Genomic DNA, 18,735 nt, shown 5'->3' with positions numbered 1-18,735 from the left:
AGGCCTTTCTAACCATGATGAGGGGAGGAGAGAGAGAGAGAGGCTCTTTAAAAAACAAGAAAAATAAAAACCCTAGCATGTTATACAACATAGATTATAGCTTTAAAAACATTATGCTGAGTGAAAGAGCCATACACAAAAGACTACATATTGTGTGATTCTGTTTATATAATCTGTCGAGAAAAGGAAAATCCATAGAGACAGACAATAGATTAGTGGTTGCCAGGGTCTAGGGGGAGGGGGAAATGGGGAGTGACTGATAGTGAACATGTTCTGGAATTAGGTAGTAGTGATGGTTGGACAACTTTTGAATATATTACCAACTGCTGAATTGTACACATGAAAGACTGAATTTTTGTATATGAATTATATCTCAATAAAAATTTTTTTTAACATAAAGCAATTCCACTTGGGGTGTCATGAGAAAAACTGGCATGCCAGTAGATAGTGGTTAAAGAATATGAATTAAATTTTTTTTAAAGACAAATGACTAATAAACATGAAAAATTCAAATTAAATCAATGGGATAGAATTTTGCCTATTTGCTTGGCAAAGAGGAGAAGAAATTAAAAATTTCCCTCATTGGGTAGTTTGCAGTCTAATGGTTATTCTAATATACAGTATTGATGGAGAGCAATTTGGCAATGTATTTATTTAATAAGCCTTAAACTGTGTCCTTTTGTTTCCATTTCTAGGAATTTATCTTAAAGAAATACTATTTAAATAAATACTATTATTCACATTATAGTATTTTAATAAATTATAAATTAATATATTTATATTATTTATGATTATATTAATTGTTATATGATTATAAATAAATTATTATATTATTTTAATAAATAAATGCTATTATTTAAAATAAATTAGTAAAGTAATAATAACAACTCAGATGTTTCTGCTGCCAAGGAGAAAAATTAAAATGTATAGTCCATAAAATGAAACATATCAATATAAGTGCACATTCAAAAGGCTAGAGAGGTACTCCAAAATGTGAGCAATAATCACCTCTTATTGGTAGAATAACAGTAATATGTGTTTTCTAGTTTATTCTTAGCTATATTTTCTGTATATTTTCAAATATTCCATAGTGGAAGTATCCTTCTAATTAAAAAATAATAGAAAAGTTATTTAAAATAGTATAATTTCAAGCTTTCTACTTTTTGTTTTGTTTGTGAGCACCTTAGCAGAAATGAGATTAGAAATTTTTTAATTCTCCTTCTAAGACTAGAGATTCAGGAGAGATTCAGGAGAAGGCCTCAAAAGTTCTGAATCCTGTTTCTCACTTTCCAGCTTCCCATATGAGTTTCCTTCACTGGGGTGTATAGTTTCAGGATTTGACCAGTTGATTAATTGGTGATTTTATAATGTAGACCATTGTAAATTAAACTGTCGTATATCCATTCCAAGATTTTTTCTCTTAAAAGTTCAGATAGTTTAGGTTTTACTGCCAGGATCATGTTGAGTGGAGTTCTTTCTGGTTATTAAATTATGTTCCTCAGACGTAACAATTTTCTTCTCCCAATTTCCTAGACAGAATCATGAATAAACTGGAGGATAAGCAGGACCAGATGATACCATGAAGAGAAGTTTACAGGCCCTCTATTGCCAACTGTTAAGTAAGTTTAAACTGCATATCTTTTTGCCTAAAATATACCAAAGTTATTGTTTGCTGGGTGTCAGAAACTTACACACTTTTAGGAGGAAGACCAGGGTTGGGTCAATGAGGAAGGTCAGTGAATTCTCCTGCTTCATCTAGGTGACGTGTCAAGCATTAAGTCATTCTATTGCCTTGGATATCAGTTGTAACACAGACTCCATTATAATAATTACAAATTGACATGTTAAGTGCAGTTAATTTGAGAATGAGTGTTAAAAACATGATTGCCCTTGGTTTTGTGGTCGAATATAACCTATAGGTTTCTCGTGGGGAGGAAGTGGTAGGTTGTTTTTCTGGATTTTATCACAGAACCTGCTACCATTCAGTGACTGTGCAGCCTTTGGCTTGAAATGTTATGCATGGCTCTCAAATAATGAGTGGTGAAAATGGGACTACTTGGTTTTGTGGTTAAATAAAGAGTGTTCAATTATAACTTTCTGCATGTTGCCCTTGCATTTTGGAGATTTTGCCACAAAGCACCAGTTGCCATTTAGTGACTGTACATCCTTTGGGATTAGCATTGCTACTGAAGGAATGTAAAAAAACAATACCAGTTGGTGGGTTTGATGTTCTGATTGGCCCACCTGGGACAAAAGGCATTGCCCACTCCAGGTCAAATCAAAATCATTGGGTTAGAAAACTGGGAGTTCATTGTCTAGTTCTTGCTGAGCTAAATGAAGTACCTGTCTTTCCTAGACTGAGTGGCTCCTTGTTAGCTTTTGCTGAGAAAATAAAATGAATAAAATAAGAAGAGATTGAGATGCAAATCACCAGTCAGCCCTTAGAATTTAGTAATTCAGTTTATGGTGTACCCCCAGTGCAAAGCACTTTATCTAAAGACAGCATTCTGGCTGGGTGTTTTAATTGACTCATTTCTTCTGCTGAATTCTAATCCCTGAAACACATATCACGTCAGCCTGTTTCAGCCTGGTGGAAAGTCGCCAAGAGTTATGGGGACTCTCTCATGTTCTTTCTCCATGTGTTCTATGGGACTGTGGGTTTGTTGCTTTTTTTTTTTTTTTTTTTTAATGGTAAGCTTTTTTGTTAAAGAAAAGGCTTTACAGATTGAAGAAGCAATGTCATCAAGGAATGATTAACTCTGACTTGATGGGAGAGGAGACATTTAAAGGATAAATAGGATTTTATACACACACATGCACACAGAGCCCTCAGAGAAGGGGAGGCAGGCTTTGCAGCAGGAGAAATAGGAAAGGAAAGAGCATAGTAGATTTAGGAGGCAGCGAAATATTTATTGAATTTACCTATACTGATTGCTCCGAAGTTTGCATATTTTAAGGTTATTAATATATAATATGTTGTTATAAAGAAATCAGGTAAATTTTCCTATGTTTCAGAGACAAGTATGCTATGACAAGGTCTGTGTTCCTAAGTTGAGCAACTATGAAGGCTGAAGGGGTTTCAAACATCATCTGGATAGCTACAGAAATCAACTGTTTCTCAGCATCTTGTTGTTTGCAAATCTTGCTGGGAAATGCAGATAGCCAGAGTAGGTAGTTTCCTGCTGGTTAGGAGATAAGTAGTGGCCCTCACCAAACTACTCAAATTATTGGCATACACACATAATGGTTCATATATGTCATCGGTCAGCTAGTTATTAAGTTATGCCTATATGCACATTGTCCACAAACAAAATGGTTTTGCCATATCTAAAATAGATATGAGAACTAGAGTCAACACAAACTTAAAATGTTATTTTATGTAACTCAGTAAACTAATATTTTTAATTTAGGAAAAAAATATGATTGAGTATTCTGGTTATACATTGTTACATAAAAACTACTCCAAATTTTGTGGCTTAAAGCAAAAACAGTTATTTATTTTGCTCATGAATTTGCACTTGGAGCGAGGTTTGGCAGAGACTACTGTCCCTGCTGCATATTGTTTGGGATCTGGGCTGGAATGACTCCAATAGCTGGGTCTGGCCAAGCATCTCTTTCTCCCTGAAGCCTTCTCACATGGCAAGTTTAGGCTTCCTCATAGCACGGTGGCCTCAAGGTAGTCAGACTTCTTACGTGGCAGCTCACCACTATGATGCCAAGGCAAAATTTATAAACCTTTTTATGAAGTAAACTTTGACATCCCAGAACAATACATAAGCCACATTATTCTGTCCAGGGAAGTCACTAGGACCAACCATAATTCAAGAGAAGAGTCATTAGGCTGCACCTCTCAAAAGGAAGAGTAGTAACATTTTGTAGTTATCTTAAGTCTACCACAGAGTATTTGTTTAAAAAAAAAAAAAAAAAAAAAAACTTAATTACTAGGGGACATTAGCCTGTTCACAAGTTGTCATGATCATCATAAAAGCAACTCCCTCTTGAGTGCCTAGTGTGTTCACAGGCATTTGCTTAAAGCTTACCTGCATCATCTCATTCATTCTAGAGGCTTCAAGATGCTTCAAGATGAAAAAGTGTCACAGACGAATAAGTAAGGACTGGCCCAGGGTGCTCAGGCAGTGAGTGATGGAGCTGCAATTTGCACCCAGGTCTCTCTAACTCCTGTGTACATACCTTCTTCTTCGTCCTCCCATGGTGCCCTCAGCACACAGGAAAAATGAGCAATGTGGGCCCTCTGCTGTCCTTAGGGATAGACAGAGGTGGCTCTAACCCGTGATTAGTAGAGTTTTCATCCTGCTAGTGATGTTAAGTGAGACTAAAAAAAAAAAAAAACTCAGCCTCACCCTTCTGGCACGGGCACTGGCACAGACTACTTCCCTCATGCCCACGTTAGCCGCCTGGCTGCTCCAGCCTGCATGTAGCTGTCACCTCCACCATCGCCCCTTCCACCTCACAATTAAAATACCTGGTTTTTTGAGACAGCAGACCAGTTCAAACCCTAGTTTTACCATTTTATAAGTGGCTTGCCTTAGGCAAATTACTTAATCTCAGTGAGCCCTACATGTAAAATGGGATGTGACCACCCCCCTTCTAAGGTGGTCTCGAGGGAGATAGCACGCAAATAGAAAACCTACCATGGATGCCAGTTCCCTTATTGGCCTTCCTGTCTGGAAGGGACGAGTACAACCTAACCTGGAGCTCTACTGTAACTAACATTTGTGTAGGACCTTCTGGTTTGCAAAGTATTTTCCCATAATTTGATCCTTACAACTTTCTTAAGGCAAGTAAGACATTAATTATTATTGACCCCATTCTACAGAGGAGAGAATCAACATGATCAAGGCTGCCTTTCCCAAGCCACACCACAATTTTTTAGAAAAACATTTAATAATGGAAAGTAAGGAACATCATCACAAATCCTTAAGAACATGACACTACTGGGGAGGCATGAGTCTGAGTTAGCAGATGTGGCCTTTAGCCAGGTGCTATCTACTGGGAAATCGTGTTACTTCATTGTTAAGACTAAGATGTTATTAAGATCTTATTAGAATATGAAGTTTTTATATACCAATATCTATTCAAATCAGAGTTGCTTGATTTAAGAAGTGATTATGTTTAGCAACTTACGAGTTTGCTATACCCCCAGGCATGTGAATTTCTTAAATCATGCTCTGTATTATTTCTAGTATATCCTTCTTGCTCACTCATGTGTCCTCTGCATATTCTGGTCTGTGCTGACCACACAAAGTAACCCTTTGCTCAATTCAGAGAACTTCCCACAGGTCCATATCTTAGGCAGAGGAGGAGGAGAAAGAGAGCTCCGGGTGTGGATTTGGGCCTCTAGGATATAGAAGGGGAACTATATCTCTTGTTCTACCATCTTTACTGGGGCATGGAGATCAGGTCTCAGTCTTAGCTTTGAAGTAAGCACACGTGCACACACACATACACACACTCCAAGTCCCTACCACCTTCCTCTCTGGACTTTTCCAGGAGTAATAAGAAGCTAGTTAGGAGTAGAGTTCATTTTCTCTTGGAACCTGTTTTTTGACGCAGTGATCTGCCTCTCATGTGATCTCTAAAACTAAGCAGAGCCCTTGAAAATACTTTGAAGTGAGAAAATTGTCTTTGGCGCCTCTTCAACTCTTAAGTAGCCCTTCTTGCCCACCAGCTACCCAGTGACTTTATTCTTCTATCCAGCTACTTCTTAAACTAGAAATATCCATGTAGTGATATATCCCACAGGGATTAATATTTTCCCTTTTTCCTCCATGATTATCCTTATCCCACATTAGACCCAAAGTCCCCCACCATGCTACCTTCCCAGGCCAGTTGTCCTACTGTGGTCTGTGAATTAAGGAGCTTCTCCCTCCTTAAATCTTGGGGGTATTTGCATTTTTAAAGAGATTAGTTTTACTGTCTTAATGCAAACACTATTTTGTTATCATTTTATTTTATTTTATTTTATCTTTTTTTTTTTTTTTTTTTAAGACAGAGTCTCGCTCTGTTGCCCTGGCTAGAGTGCCATGGTGTCAGCCTAGCTCACAGCAACCTCAAACTCCTGGGCTCAAGCGATCCTCCTGCCTCAGTGTCCCAAGTAGCTGGGACTACAGGTGTGCACCACCATGCCTGGGTAATTTCTTCTGTATATTTTTTAGCTGTCCAGATCATTTCTTTCTATTTTTAGTAGAGATGGGGTCTCACTCTTGCTCAGGCTGGTGTCGAACTCCCGAGCTCAAACAATCCACTGGCCTCAGCCTCCCAGAGTGCTAGGATTACAGGCGTGAGCCACCACGCCCGGCCTTGTTATCATTTTAAAATAGCATTGAATACAGCAGTATAAAAAAGTGAGCTTCCCAGAGCCTGTTTGTCTGGCTCTCTCTGTGCCATGGGTCTGGAATCTTCACATCCATCCTTTCTCTTTCTGGCTCATTCCTTTCATCTTTGGCCAGCTAACACCATAAATGGTCTTTCCTGTGCTTATATCTGTACCTTTGTATCATCACTGTCCACCCAGATTTTCCAACCTGAAATACCTGAAGTCACCCTTGGCTTGCTGTCTGCCCTAGGCTGGATACATTTGGATACCAGCTCCCATTGACTCTGACATGTGAATCCATACGTGTCTGCATCCCCAATGTCTCCTCTTTAGAGAAGGGCTCCCTGTGTTCTTGGTCTTCCTGGACCATTTTAATAGTCTCCCTGCTTGCCGTCCTATTCTCAGGCTGCCTCCTTCTATCTAGTTCATCCTCACATTACTTCAGAATTAGCTGCCTGTCATCTGCTGATAATCTTATAATGGCTTTTGCATTACCAAAAGCAGCAGTTCTCATAGTGTGGTCCAAGAACCCCTAGGGATCCCTGAGACCTTTTTGAGAAATCTGTGAGGCCCTTTTATTCCACCTACACATCTTTATAGAGCCAGATTTTTTTTTGTATATACTATACTCAAACCAAAACAATGTATATCAAGAGAGTGAATGCAGAAACTGATATGAGAGCCAGCTGTGTTTCATAAGCCAGACATTAAAGAGATTTATAAAAATACAAAAGAACGCCACCCTTCTCACTAGTTGTTTATATACAAAACATAGTTATTTTTCATTACAAATGTTATTTGTTAATACGTAATGAGTTTCTTATTGTTAATTAATATTTTTTGTTTCTTAGCTTTTACTTTTAATACAGTAAATATCAGTAGATATAACCCACATAAACAAAGGCTCCTTGAGAAGTCCTTAATAAATTTTAAGAGTACTAAGAAGTCATGAGGCTAAGATATTTAAGAACCACTGACCTAGAAGAAAAATCCTAAATTGCTTAGGTTAGCATTCAAGCTGTTAACAGTCTGGTCCCAGACTGGCCCTCCAGCTTTCTCTCTTTCCTCTCCCCTCTGCCCTCTCCCCTCTCTCCTCTCCTCTGAGTAGACACTCACAGTGTGCCCACAACTAACATTCCATCCCTTACAAGATACTTAGGCAGGGGTGTACATGTGCTTGTTGACTTGTCTCATGCTACCACCAGTAGCTGTAATAATAGTGAGTGTCTTCCAAGATACTCATTTCATGGATCCTACAATTCAGTATTTCAGACTGGATTAATTTGATTGGCTTTGTCAGTGTTTCTCAAACCTGACTGTACACTAGAATCACCTGGGGAGCATTTTAACAAGTCCCCTTGAGAATACTCCACCCCAAATGCATTAAATCAGAATCTCTGGGCGTGGGGCCTGGGCATCAGATGATTCTAATGTGCAACGAGGGCTGAGAATCACTGGCTTAGGTCTGCGGTTCCTAAATTTTAGCATACAACAGAATCACCTGGAGGGATTATTTAAACACGGATCACTAGGCTCACCCCAGGTTCCTGATTCACTAAATCTGATATGAGGCCAAGAATTTAGATGTCTAAGTTTCCAGTGATACTGAAGCTTGGTCCAGAGGCTACACTTTGAGAATCACTGTTGTAGACTTATGAAAGGCTATCCTGGAGCAGGAGATGCTTTCAGCTTCCCTGCATCATGTGGTCTGCATGGGGAAGTGGATCTTGGAATAAAACCAGGAACAGTTAGGAAGGAGAAAGGAGAGAAGGTGTCAGGGAAGGAGCCAGCAGAATCTCTCGTATGTCTTATGGGATTAGTAACTGTTAGAACTTGAAGTTTTGTGTTACTCTTCAGGATATACTGGAAGTTGTTGTTTTAAGAATGAGAAGGACATGAGGAATGGGTTGGCTAGGGTTATAAAGCAAAGGGAAAACAAGAACTTGATGTTATAAAACTATCTCTTTCTTATTTTGTGCTGGGTAATTGTTTCACAGATCAACAATTTGAACTTGGATTTTTTTCATTATGAAAAGATTTATAAGTTATTATTCTCTAAGGAGAATAATATCTTTAGTTCTGTGGGATAAGTCATTCATACAGAAAATTTGAGGAAGTCCCACTTTCAAATGTAATGTTAACCCAGGAAGTTTAGGCACACTGGGTCCTTAAAGGTATCATGTTGATTTAATGTCTTTGACATTTTAGGTTGTGATTTTGAATGTGCATAAGTCAACAACTCTCTCCTCCAGGTGAAACAAAACCTTAATAAGACATTCTCATTGTAAACAATGCCAGTGAAGAACAAAAAATAAAATATCGTAAAGAAATTCAATTTTATGACTTTAAGTACATCCCATTACATGGTTGGCAGGAGACTGTAGGTAAGAGAAGTCATACTCATATTCAGGAGAGTTGTTGACTTATGCAAATTCAAGTGTTAACTTTTAATGAGTAAATTCAATTTTCTATATGAAAGTGCTTTTGTTAAAACATATGGTGGGAGAGTATAGAATTTGGATTTAAAGGATGTACTTTGAGCTCTCACTTCTCCTTACTACTTATGTGACTTTGCTCAGAGTACTTCATCTCCCAGAGCTGCCTCATTCTCCTCAACTGCGACACACACGTGATGAGTTTAATATCTACCTGGAGGATTGTTGGAAGAGTTAAAGGGGAAGGGTATAAAAACATTTCATGTTGTAAAATGCCTTCCAAATATGAGGTGTTGCTTTATTACTGTCCTTAAATAACTTATGTCTTTTGTTATATTGCACGATTGTTTAGCAAATATTGTTTACAAAAATGAAATGTGAAAGTCTATATGCCCTCATCCAGATTTCAATTCAATAAAATGCTCATTAATACGCATAAACCTCATGAGTTGGGGCTGATTTAACAGAGTATTGTTTTGCTTGTCAGGATCTGGTAAAATTCTGGGAGATTTTTCTGAATAAGGGAAATTTGAACAGAATTTTTTTTTAAATGGAAAAAGGGATTATTTCCAGCAACTTCATATTGGCTTTGTAATAAATCTCTGAAAGTTTTCTGAAACATTTAATCATCATTGCATTTACAAATGTGATGGAAACTGGAGATTCTTTAGGCTAGAAGCCAAGAAGCCCCCCAGACCTATGATACATTGCCTTTGCAGTATCTTCGTTATCTCCCTCTCCTCTTCATCCACTTCCCTTTCTTTGGGTCATTTCCGTCACTAGGCTTTCTCTTCTCTATACTCCTCCCCTCAGATGTTTTCCAGCCTTTCTCCTCCAGAGGACAAATCATTTACCTGCTGCAGGTGTCCTAGCAGCTTCTCGAAGGTGAATTCCTTGCTTTTGCTCTTGCTGCACTAGAATATCACTCAGCTGTGAGCTGTGGCCAGTCTCATTACTCATTTCCTCCTGAGCATCTTCATCCGTTCCCCATCTGGGTATGTGTTTGTTTCCTGTGGCTCCTGTAACAAATTATCACAAATTTGGTGGCTTAAAACAGCAGAATTCTTTTTATCTCACAGTTCTGGGGGCCCGAGGTTAAAATTAAGGGGTTGGGGGGGCCACACTCCTTCTGAAGTCTCTGAGGAAGAAACCGTCCTTGTCTCTTCCATTCTGATGGCTCCAGTCTCTGCCTCCATCTTCACATGGCCTTCTCCTCTTTTCCATGTGTCTTTCCTCTGTCTCTTATAGGGACACTTGTCATTGGATTTAAGGCCCACCTGGGGGCCTAAGTTGGGTCTGAGGAAATGGAACCAGTGAGTTTATACAGCTTCTTGGATAAGTTTGACCATCATTAGCTCATCTCAAGATCCTTAGCTTAATTATATTTGCAAAGACCATTTTTCCAAATAAAGTCGCATTCAGAGGTTTCAGGGTCAAGATGTGGATGTATGTTTTGGGTGACTACCATTCAACTGGCTACCCTGTGGTATTGCTATTCTTCACAGAGTTGTGAATGTAAGTCTATCTAGCACTTATAGTGCCTGGTTCAGAGTAGGTGCTCAGTAAGTGGTGGGTACGAGTTGAGGTGCAAGTAGGGTGTGAGCAAACAAAACCAGTGAGTTTAAACAGCTTCTTGGAGAAGTTTGACCACAAAGTCAGGGCAAGAGAGGGCTGTAATGGGCAGGGATAGAGAGCTGAGTGTTTTAAAAACAAGTTTCCTGAGCTGATCTAGAAGCTCCCAGGAAGGGTCTGTGGGGACTGAGTGCTGTAGGGATGCGAGCTTCAGAGGAGGTGAGATGCACGCTGAGGGTGTGCTCCAGGGCAGGAACAGCTCTAGGTGTGATTCTTATGCTCACACATAACTCTGGTGCACAGGTTCTGTCTCCTGCCCTTGCCAGCCTGTGCTGGGTACATGATTGTGCCATGAGTGATGAGAAAAAGCAAGAAAGAGAACTCCCTGTCCTGTGATCAGTGAATCTGGTTAACACTGAGCCCGAGTGCTTTAATGATCCCCTGAGAGCTTCTCCCAAAGTCACACAACTATCTCCCCACAGTGCAGAGCCCAGGCTCTGTGCTCTTGGTCTGCTAATTACACTGTCTCTCAGGAGAGAGCCCCGAAGCCCTCTGAGATGAAAAGATGCAGTTTTCTTTGAAATGCCTTGGTTAAGTGAAGAAATGAGTTCGCCAACTTTCCCCAAGAGCCAGAGAAGCAAGGGTTCAGGAGTCTTCCAGGTAGAGGACCAGGATCGTGCCCCAAGTACCTGCTAGGTCATGCCCTGACATCCCCCGGGGCAGTGGGAGATGAAATGAGAGGGGAGGGTTGGAAGCTCTAGAGTGGGGCACTTGAGCAGGGGTGGTAATTAAGATTCCAGCTGCTGGCCTGGAGGTCATGATGAAACGTGGACAGCCCCAAGACCAGGGGAGGGCCTGCTTAAAGGAAACTGGGCAGCTTTCTTGTGTGAACGCTTGGAGCCACATCCAAGCAGGCCTCACCATGATGTAGTAGATAGAATCCCTGAAGGTAGAAAAAGGAGCCTTGGATAAATACAGTCGCATTATTTCACTGATATGTTGTTATTATTTTGACCTGTAGTAAGTGCAAAATAATTGACCTAAAAAATAAATATAATACTTATTTAAATAGCCTAGTTATAGAAATTCCATAGGGGAAAAAATCCCATATTTCACCCAAAAATTGGTCTGATGTCGTCAGGATATTCATTTCTCCTGTGGTGAGTGTCTTAGGCTGGGAAGCTCCCTAGAAGCAGACCTTGAGCCCTGAGACAGAGTCCTGTGAGACGACTTCTAAGGAATTCTTCCCAGAAATAACTGAGAGGAGCAGGCCTGGATAGGGAAGGAGGCCTAGCAGGGATGAGGTATCAAGCAAAACCTCACAGAGATTGACTTTGTCATAGTCTCTCTTGAGAGTTCTGGTAAGAATACTTGGACTTCTCCCCATCACAGGTGACAGAGCTGGAGTGTCACATTCCTGGTCATGGTTAAGGGCACTGAGGCTGGGCTAGGCAATATTTAAACACATTGGGTTAGTGACTTACAAATTAACGTGTTTAATATATTTAACACAGTGCCATAAATGGGCTATTACTATTCTCACCATCATTATCATGTCTTTCCTTATTCTTGCCATTTCTCTGAACGTAAAGTAAAACTTCATCTTTTTCATTGCTAGGATCTTGTTCTCATTCTCATGTATCATGTTACAAATACAAAGTATTGCATCTTTCTCCTCTCCCCAATGAATCCCTCTCCTAAGTCTCATTCTCTGAGAACCAGTCTGGAGGTTCCATCTGAGTGCTGAAGGTGGCTTGTGGCTGATTATTAAGCAGTTTTTCATGTGCCCATTGGTGATAGAGGTAATTGAAATTCCTCCTGGATATAGTCCCATGGGCTTTTTTTGTGCATTACAAAATTGTAATGATAAATGAGTGTGACCAGGTATTATATTTTTCCCTGGAGATGTGGCTCTTGCAGATGTAGTCTAAGGACTTAGAAGACATAAAATCACATAGAGCAGAAGGCCTGACTCCTGAACAACCCTGCTGTGGTGACCACGGCTGAGTGAGCCCCATCTCATGCATACACCCCATGGAGGCACCTGGAGTTCATCTACAGAGAAAAGCTTGCTTTCTCAGAGCCTCTGCAAAGCGCTCTTCAGAAGAGGGTTTTGTGGTCCCCACCCCTTCAGGAGACCTCTGCTGCCATCTCATTCTGGATATCATGCTGTGAGCCAATTCCACCATCAACTCCAAAGGAAATTGTTTCATGGTGTATTTGTCCCTTGGGGGAAGAACAAGGGTCAGTGTTATGTTCTGAAACATCAGATGTCACAGGCTTCTGTCATGGTTCTAAGTTAATTAACAAGTGACAGTTCTCTGCTAAGGACATTAGCAGAGTAACTCTAATTGAGATGTCCAGGGCTGAGATGCCAAGATAGCCAAGATGCCTGACAAGTAGACAAAAGCTGAAGTTTGTCATGGAGGAAACTGTCTCAAATAAAACCGTCAATCACAATAATTTGCAGGTAGTGCATTTTCCCAAATGAATAAACTAGCAAGAATGGAATCCTTAGAAGACAGCCCTACTTTAAATCCCTATCTCCAACCCCTGGGTAGCACCAGACCATTTAGTGCACTTCTGTTTTCATGACCTTTCAACATACTTTTATAAAGAACCTAATATGTGCTAGGCATTATGCTAGGCACTGGGAATGAAAGGACATGAGCCCTTTCCTCCAAGAGCTCCCAGGCTAGTGAAGAAAGAGGCTTCACCCAGAGAATTGTAGTATAAATGTTGTTAATGACGATCCTTTATCATACAGAATGCCTGCTGCGGGTATGGTTCTGTGGGAAACTCTACAGAGATATATAAAACATAGTCTCTGCACTCCAAAAGCTTATAGTATTAACATAATCAAGACAGGTAGGCCGGGCGCGGTGGCTCACGCCTGTAATCCTAGCACTCTGGGAGGCCGAGGCGGGTGGATCACTGGAGCTCAGGAGTTCGAGACCAGCCTGAGCAAGAGCGAGACCCCGTCTCTACTAAAAATAGAAAGAAATTATCTGGCCAACCAAGAATATATATAGAAAAAATTAGCTGGGCATGGCGGCGCCCCAGCTACTCGGGAGGCTGAGGCAGTAGGATCGCTTGAGCCCAGGAGTTTGAGGTTGCTGTGAGCTAGGCTGATGCCAGGCACTCTAGCCAGGGCAACAGAGTGAGACTCTGTCTCAAAAAAAAAAAAAAAAAAAAAAGACAGGTACAGAATGTGAAAAAAATGGTACATTATAGGATATACTAGAAGCCACAGGTCAAGCCATGTTTTTAAATCCAACTTAACTGGTAAGAAAGATAATGTTTTAATCTACTTCTTGCTCCTCTATGTATGTTTTAATTGGTTCTGAATTTGGAGGCAATGATTAGTCCCCATAACCAACATGACAACCAAATAAGATGGACAGTAACAAGTTTTTTATGCTTTGCAATGTTTTCCCATCTAATATGCCATTGATTAACTCATCCTGACAACCATGTTGGTAGACATCATTTTAACACCATGTTACTATATAGAAAATGCAGTCCCAAAAAGCCAAGTGTTATGCCCAAGATCCTAGAACTTGGAACAGGGACTGAGATCTTTTTACTCCAAGTCCAGTATCTTTTCCATAATCCCACAGCCTCCATATTTCACCCAAGTCACAGCCCTTGTACTTGGAAAACTGTGACCCACTGAAGACAGTTATGCCATCTGATTGTTTCTTTTTTGTCCCTGATATCAAGAATCAGTCCAAGAGTGTGTGTTTCTTCTTGGAGTTTTTGCAACTTCAACCAGTGAACTCTAGCAATATGCCTTCTCTTATTTTAGCAGCTTTGGTGGTTGGTCTTTTTGTTTCTCCCCTGGGTCTGTTTAAAGAAATGAATAGTAGCAGGATAGAGGTATTGGCTCTCAAGTCAGATATTGGCTGGGTTATATTTAGGAAAAGAAATGTTGCAACCCGTTGAGGCAGTGGGCCATTCCTTTTACAAGCCGATGAATCTGTAGCTCATTTAGCCTCATTATTTTTTGGTTAACAAGCTCTGGTTGTGCCATCCTTATGGCTATATTTTTAGAAGTCTTAGATTATTATAGCAACTGTGAAAAAGGATGGGAAAAGAAATCTGGTTCCCAATATACATTCACTTAATTGTTTCTTGAATTAGTCTTCATCCAGCCCTCAAAAGATGCTATACCCACTCCTGCTACTAATTAAAAGCTGCTACCCTTGCATGGTCACTGATAGGCTACCAGATGATGAGAGATGTTTTAGGTAGGCTTCCTCATCCAGTATATTACAGGTACCAGCTGGGCCTGGGAGGGTAGAGGTGGGAAAGGCCAGATAGGAAGCGTGTATAACTATGGTATCTTCGCAGAGCCAGATGAAACATTACCAATTTGTGTTGAGTCTGAAGAAACAGTAATGGGACAGCCCAACTGTGTGTGAGAGGGTGCAAGGAATTGAGCCAGTAAGTAAACATGGCAAGCTGTTGGGCTGCACCAGTGTGGTGAAGGGCAGACAGTGTTAGCCTGTAAACTATTTCTGTCACACCATGGTTAATTATACTAATAGAAAAGCTTTGAAAGGGTTGTAGAGGAAAAACTAAAGTAGTGCATGCTCTGAGCATGAGAGATGTAAGCTTATGTTTCACTTCCACCTCCAGGGTCCCTTAGCAACAGCCCCACCCCAGCCACCCTACTGCTATCTTTGAGGCTCTCCCTGTTGCCTTCTCCCACCTCTACTAAGGCAAATGTGAGTATATCTGAGCACTCACCTCCTCTCTCCCACCTCAGACTTCAGCCTCTGTCTCCATTTGGTACTCCAGTTTTCTGTGGACATTAGGACCTTGATACAAATCCACCTTAGGATTGCCCATTGAGCTCCTGCCAATGTCTTCTCCATGGGAACTGTATGCTATTTTCCATAAGTCCTCGGTGCTGAAAGCCTACCCAACTGGTCATCCAGAATTGATACAGGAATAGTTTGACTTCCTGTTTCCTGATTTGGATGCCTTTTATTTCTTTCTCTTTCATGATTGCTTTGGCTAGGACTTCAAATACTATGTTGAATAGACGTGGTGACAGTGGGCATCCTTGTCTTATTCCGGTTCTTAGGGAGAATGTTTTCAACTTTTCCCCATTCAGTATGATATTGGCTGTGGATTTATCATATATGGCTTTTATAATTTTGAGGTATGTTCCTTCTATGCCTAGTTTGTTGAGGGTTTTTTACCATGAAAGGGTGCTGGATTTTATCAGATGCTTTTCCTGCATCTATTGAGATGATCGTATGGTCTTTGTTTTTATTTCTGTTTATGTGGTGAATCACATTTATTGATTTGCCTATGTTGAACCATTTTTGCATCCTTGGGACGAAACCCACTTGATCATGGTAAATTATCTTTTTCTTGTGCTATGGAATTCAGTCTGCTAGTATTTTGTTGAGGATTTTTGCATCTATGTTCATAAACGATATTGGTCTGTAGTTTTCTTATCAGCACTGGGGCATTTTCTAAGATTGATCATATCTTAGGGCATGAAACAAGTTTCAGCAAATTCAAAAAAATTGAAATTATACCATGTATCTTCTCAGACCACAGTGGAATAAAACTAGAAATCAATTCCAAGAGAAACTCTCAAATCTACACAAAGTCATGGAAAATAACCTGCTGCTGAATGATCCTTGAGTCAGTGATGAAATTAAGATGGAAATCAAAAGATTTCTTGAAACTGAATGACAAAGGGGACACAAGCTTTCAAAAAATCAATGGGATATAGTAAAAGCAGTGCTAAGGGGGAAGTTTGCAGCCTTCAATGTCTACATTAAAAAGATAGAAAGATCACAAATTAACAACCTAATGCACATTTCAAGGAACCAGAAAAAGAAGAAGAAGCCAGCAGCAGAAAAGAAATAACAAAACTCAGAGCAGAATTAAACAAAATGGAAACAAATCAAAAAAAGAAAAAAGAAAAGGATCAACAAAACAAAAAAAGTTAGTTCTTTGAGAAGGTAAACAAAATTAATAGGCCACTAGCTAGATTAACCAGAAATAGAAGAGAAAGGACTCAAATAAGCTCAATCAGAAATTAAAAAGGAGACATTACAACTGATACCACAGAAATACAAAATATCATCCATGAATATTATGAAAACCTCTGTGCACACAAACTAGAAAACCTAAAGAAAATGGATAAATTCCTGGAAACATACCACCTCCCAAGCCTGAATCAAGAAGAAATAGAAATCCTGAACAGACCAATAACAGAGAGATTGAGGCAGTAATAAAAAATCTACAAACAAACAAACAAACAAACAAAAAAACCCTGAGACCAGATGGATTCACAGCCGAATTCTACCAGCCCCACAAAGAACTGGTACCTATCCTACAGAAATTATTCCATAATATCACAAAGGAGGGAATCCTCCCTATCTCATTCTATGAAGCCAGTATCACCTTGAAAACTTTTTAATAAGAAGAGGTGGCTAGCTCAGTGACTGATGCCTATATTCCTAGCACTTTGGGAGGCTTAGGGTAGAGGATCACCTGAGGCCAGGAGTTCAAGACCAGCCTGAGCAACATAGCAAGACCCTGTCTCTACAAAAATTAGAAAAATTAGCCAAGCATGATGGTGCCTGCCTGTATCCTTAGCTACTCGGATAGCTGAGGGAGGATTGCTTGAGCCCAGAAGTTCAAGGTTTCAGTGAGCTATGATCATGACACTGCACTCTAGCCTGAGTGACAGAGAAAGACTCTGTCTCAATATTGAAAAAAAAAAAAAAAAGGAAACTTCAGTTTATGAAAAACACAGTAGTTATGTATACATTTAAACTTCAAAAAATTAATAGTAGATATATTTTTCTTCCTTATGACTTTTGTGAGAACATTTTTTTAGCTTTATTATAAAATACAATATGTAATATATATAACATAAAATATGTGTTAAACAACTATTTGTGTTATTGGTAAGGCTTCCAGTCAACAATTAAGTTTTGGGCCGGGCGCGGTGGCTCACGCCTGTAATCCTAGCACTCTGGGAGGCCGAGGCGGGTGGATTGCTCAAGGTCAGGAGTTCGAGACCAGCCTGAGCGAGACCCCGTCTCTACTAAAAATAGAAAGACATTATATGGACAACTAAAAATCTATATAGAAAAAATTAGCCGGGCATGGTGGCGCATGCCTGTAGTCCCAGCTACTCGGGAGGCTGAGGCAGTAGGATCGCTTAAGCCGAGGAGTCTGAGGTTGCTGTGAGCTAAGCTGACGCCACGGCACTCACTCTAGCCTTGGCAACAAAGTGAGACGCTGTCTCAACAAAAAAAAAAAAAAAAAACAATTAAGTTTTGGAGGAGTCAAAGGTTACATGTAAGTTTTCAACTGCACAGAAGGTCAGCCCTAACTCCTCCATTGTTCAAGGATCAACTCTATTTTTAATATTAGCAAGTCCCCCTGTGCAATTGGCAAAGACAGCCTCAGTACTTATTGAACAGGATTTTGTAGTATATTTGCAAATCATCAAATGCCAAACTATTGTGTTTTTCAAAGTACTGTGTGCTTTGGGGGACTTTTACTCTATTATGGAAATTATACCAAATAGCAAATATAATCATTTAGAACAACGTTCTGATCTCTAACTCCTAGGGGTAAGGATGTCTTTTAAAACAGTCTCCATTTTTTCAATTCTAATTTGTCTCACATTTTTCTTCCTCTTTCTGTCTCATCTCTTAAAGCAGGTATTTTTGGCATTGAGCCTAAAATTTATATAGCATATCACTGAGACAAGAATCCCTTGCATTTTGTTTGCTTGTTAGTTTTACTTCATTTGAGGTCCAGTCTTTGATTCATGAAGTTTTGCTGGGTTGTCTAGTGGGCTGGCGAACTTCCCCAGGATTCCAGCCCATCCTTAGCCATTTTGTAAGCCAAAGAAACAATGGGATTGACAGACAAAAGTAAGCACTAATTTTATTCATTCAATGAATATTTGAGTGCCTACTATGTGCAAGCACTGTGCTGTATCCTGGGTGTATCCCTTAAAAGTCAAATAAATAAAATCTTAAACTCGTAGAGGAAAGATGTAAAAAATTATCCTTTTCCAAAGCAAATTTTTGTGGACATTTATTAAGCACTTACTGTAATAGGCACTGCAGAGAGGATGTAATATATATATAAAGATAGGGTCTGTCCTCTTAAAGAGTTTCATACAACCAGCCAACAGATGTTCATCATTTTAGTCAGTATAGGTCATCTGCTATAATGCCTCCAAGATCACTGTGGCTTAACATAGCAAAGGTTTCTTCACTCACACAAAATTCCGAAGTATATGCTTCTGGATGTCTGACTTTCCTCCAAGATGTATCAGGGACCCAAGCTTCTTCCATCTTATGATCCCATTGTCTTCAATGCTGGCCTCCAAGATCA

At 39.9% G+C, this 18,735-nt stretch overlaps 1 protein-coding gene across 3 annotated transcripts in view; it reads left to right on the top strand.

The window, feature by feature from the left end:
* Positions 1-18,735, top strand: part of TMEM108 (transmembrane protein 108) — a 290,574-nt gene that overhangs the window by 142,783 nt on the left and 129,056 nt on the right. For 2 of the 3 annotated variants that reach the window (XM_069473232.1, XM_069473234.1), the window contains one exon: positions 1,534-1,619. In XM_069473232.1, coding sequence (XP_069329333.1) covers positions 1,580-1,619 — 40 coding nt within the window. In that variant the 5' untranslated portion in view covers positions 1,534-1,579. The remainder of the gene's footprint in view (positions 1-1,533; positions 1,620-18,735) is intronic. The other variant, XM_069473233.1, reaches the window with a different exon arrangement.

The sequence above is a fragment of the Eulemur rufifrons genome, chromosome 7 (assembly GCF_041146395.1).
Source record: "Eulemur rufifrons isolate Redbay chromosome 7, OSU_ERuf_1, whole genome shotgun sequence".
Classification (NCBI taxonomy): domain Eukaryota; kingdom Metazoa; phylum Chordata; class Mammalia; order Primates; family Lemuridae; genus Eulemur; species Eulemur rufifrons.
Note: the sequence above shows the minus strand (reverse complement) of the source record. Positions and strands in the feature narration are given on the sequence as shown.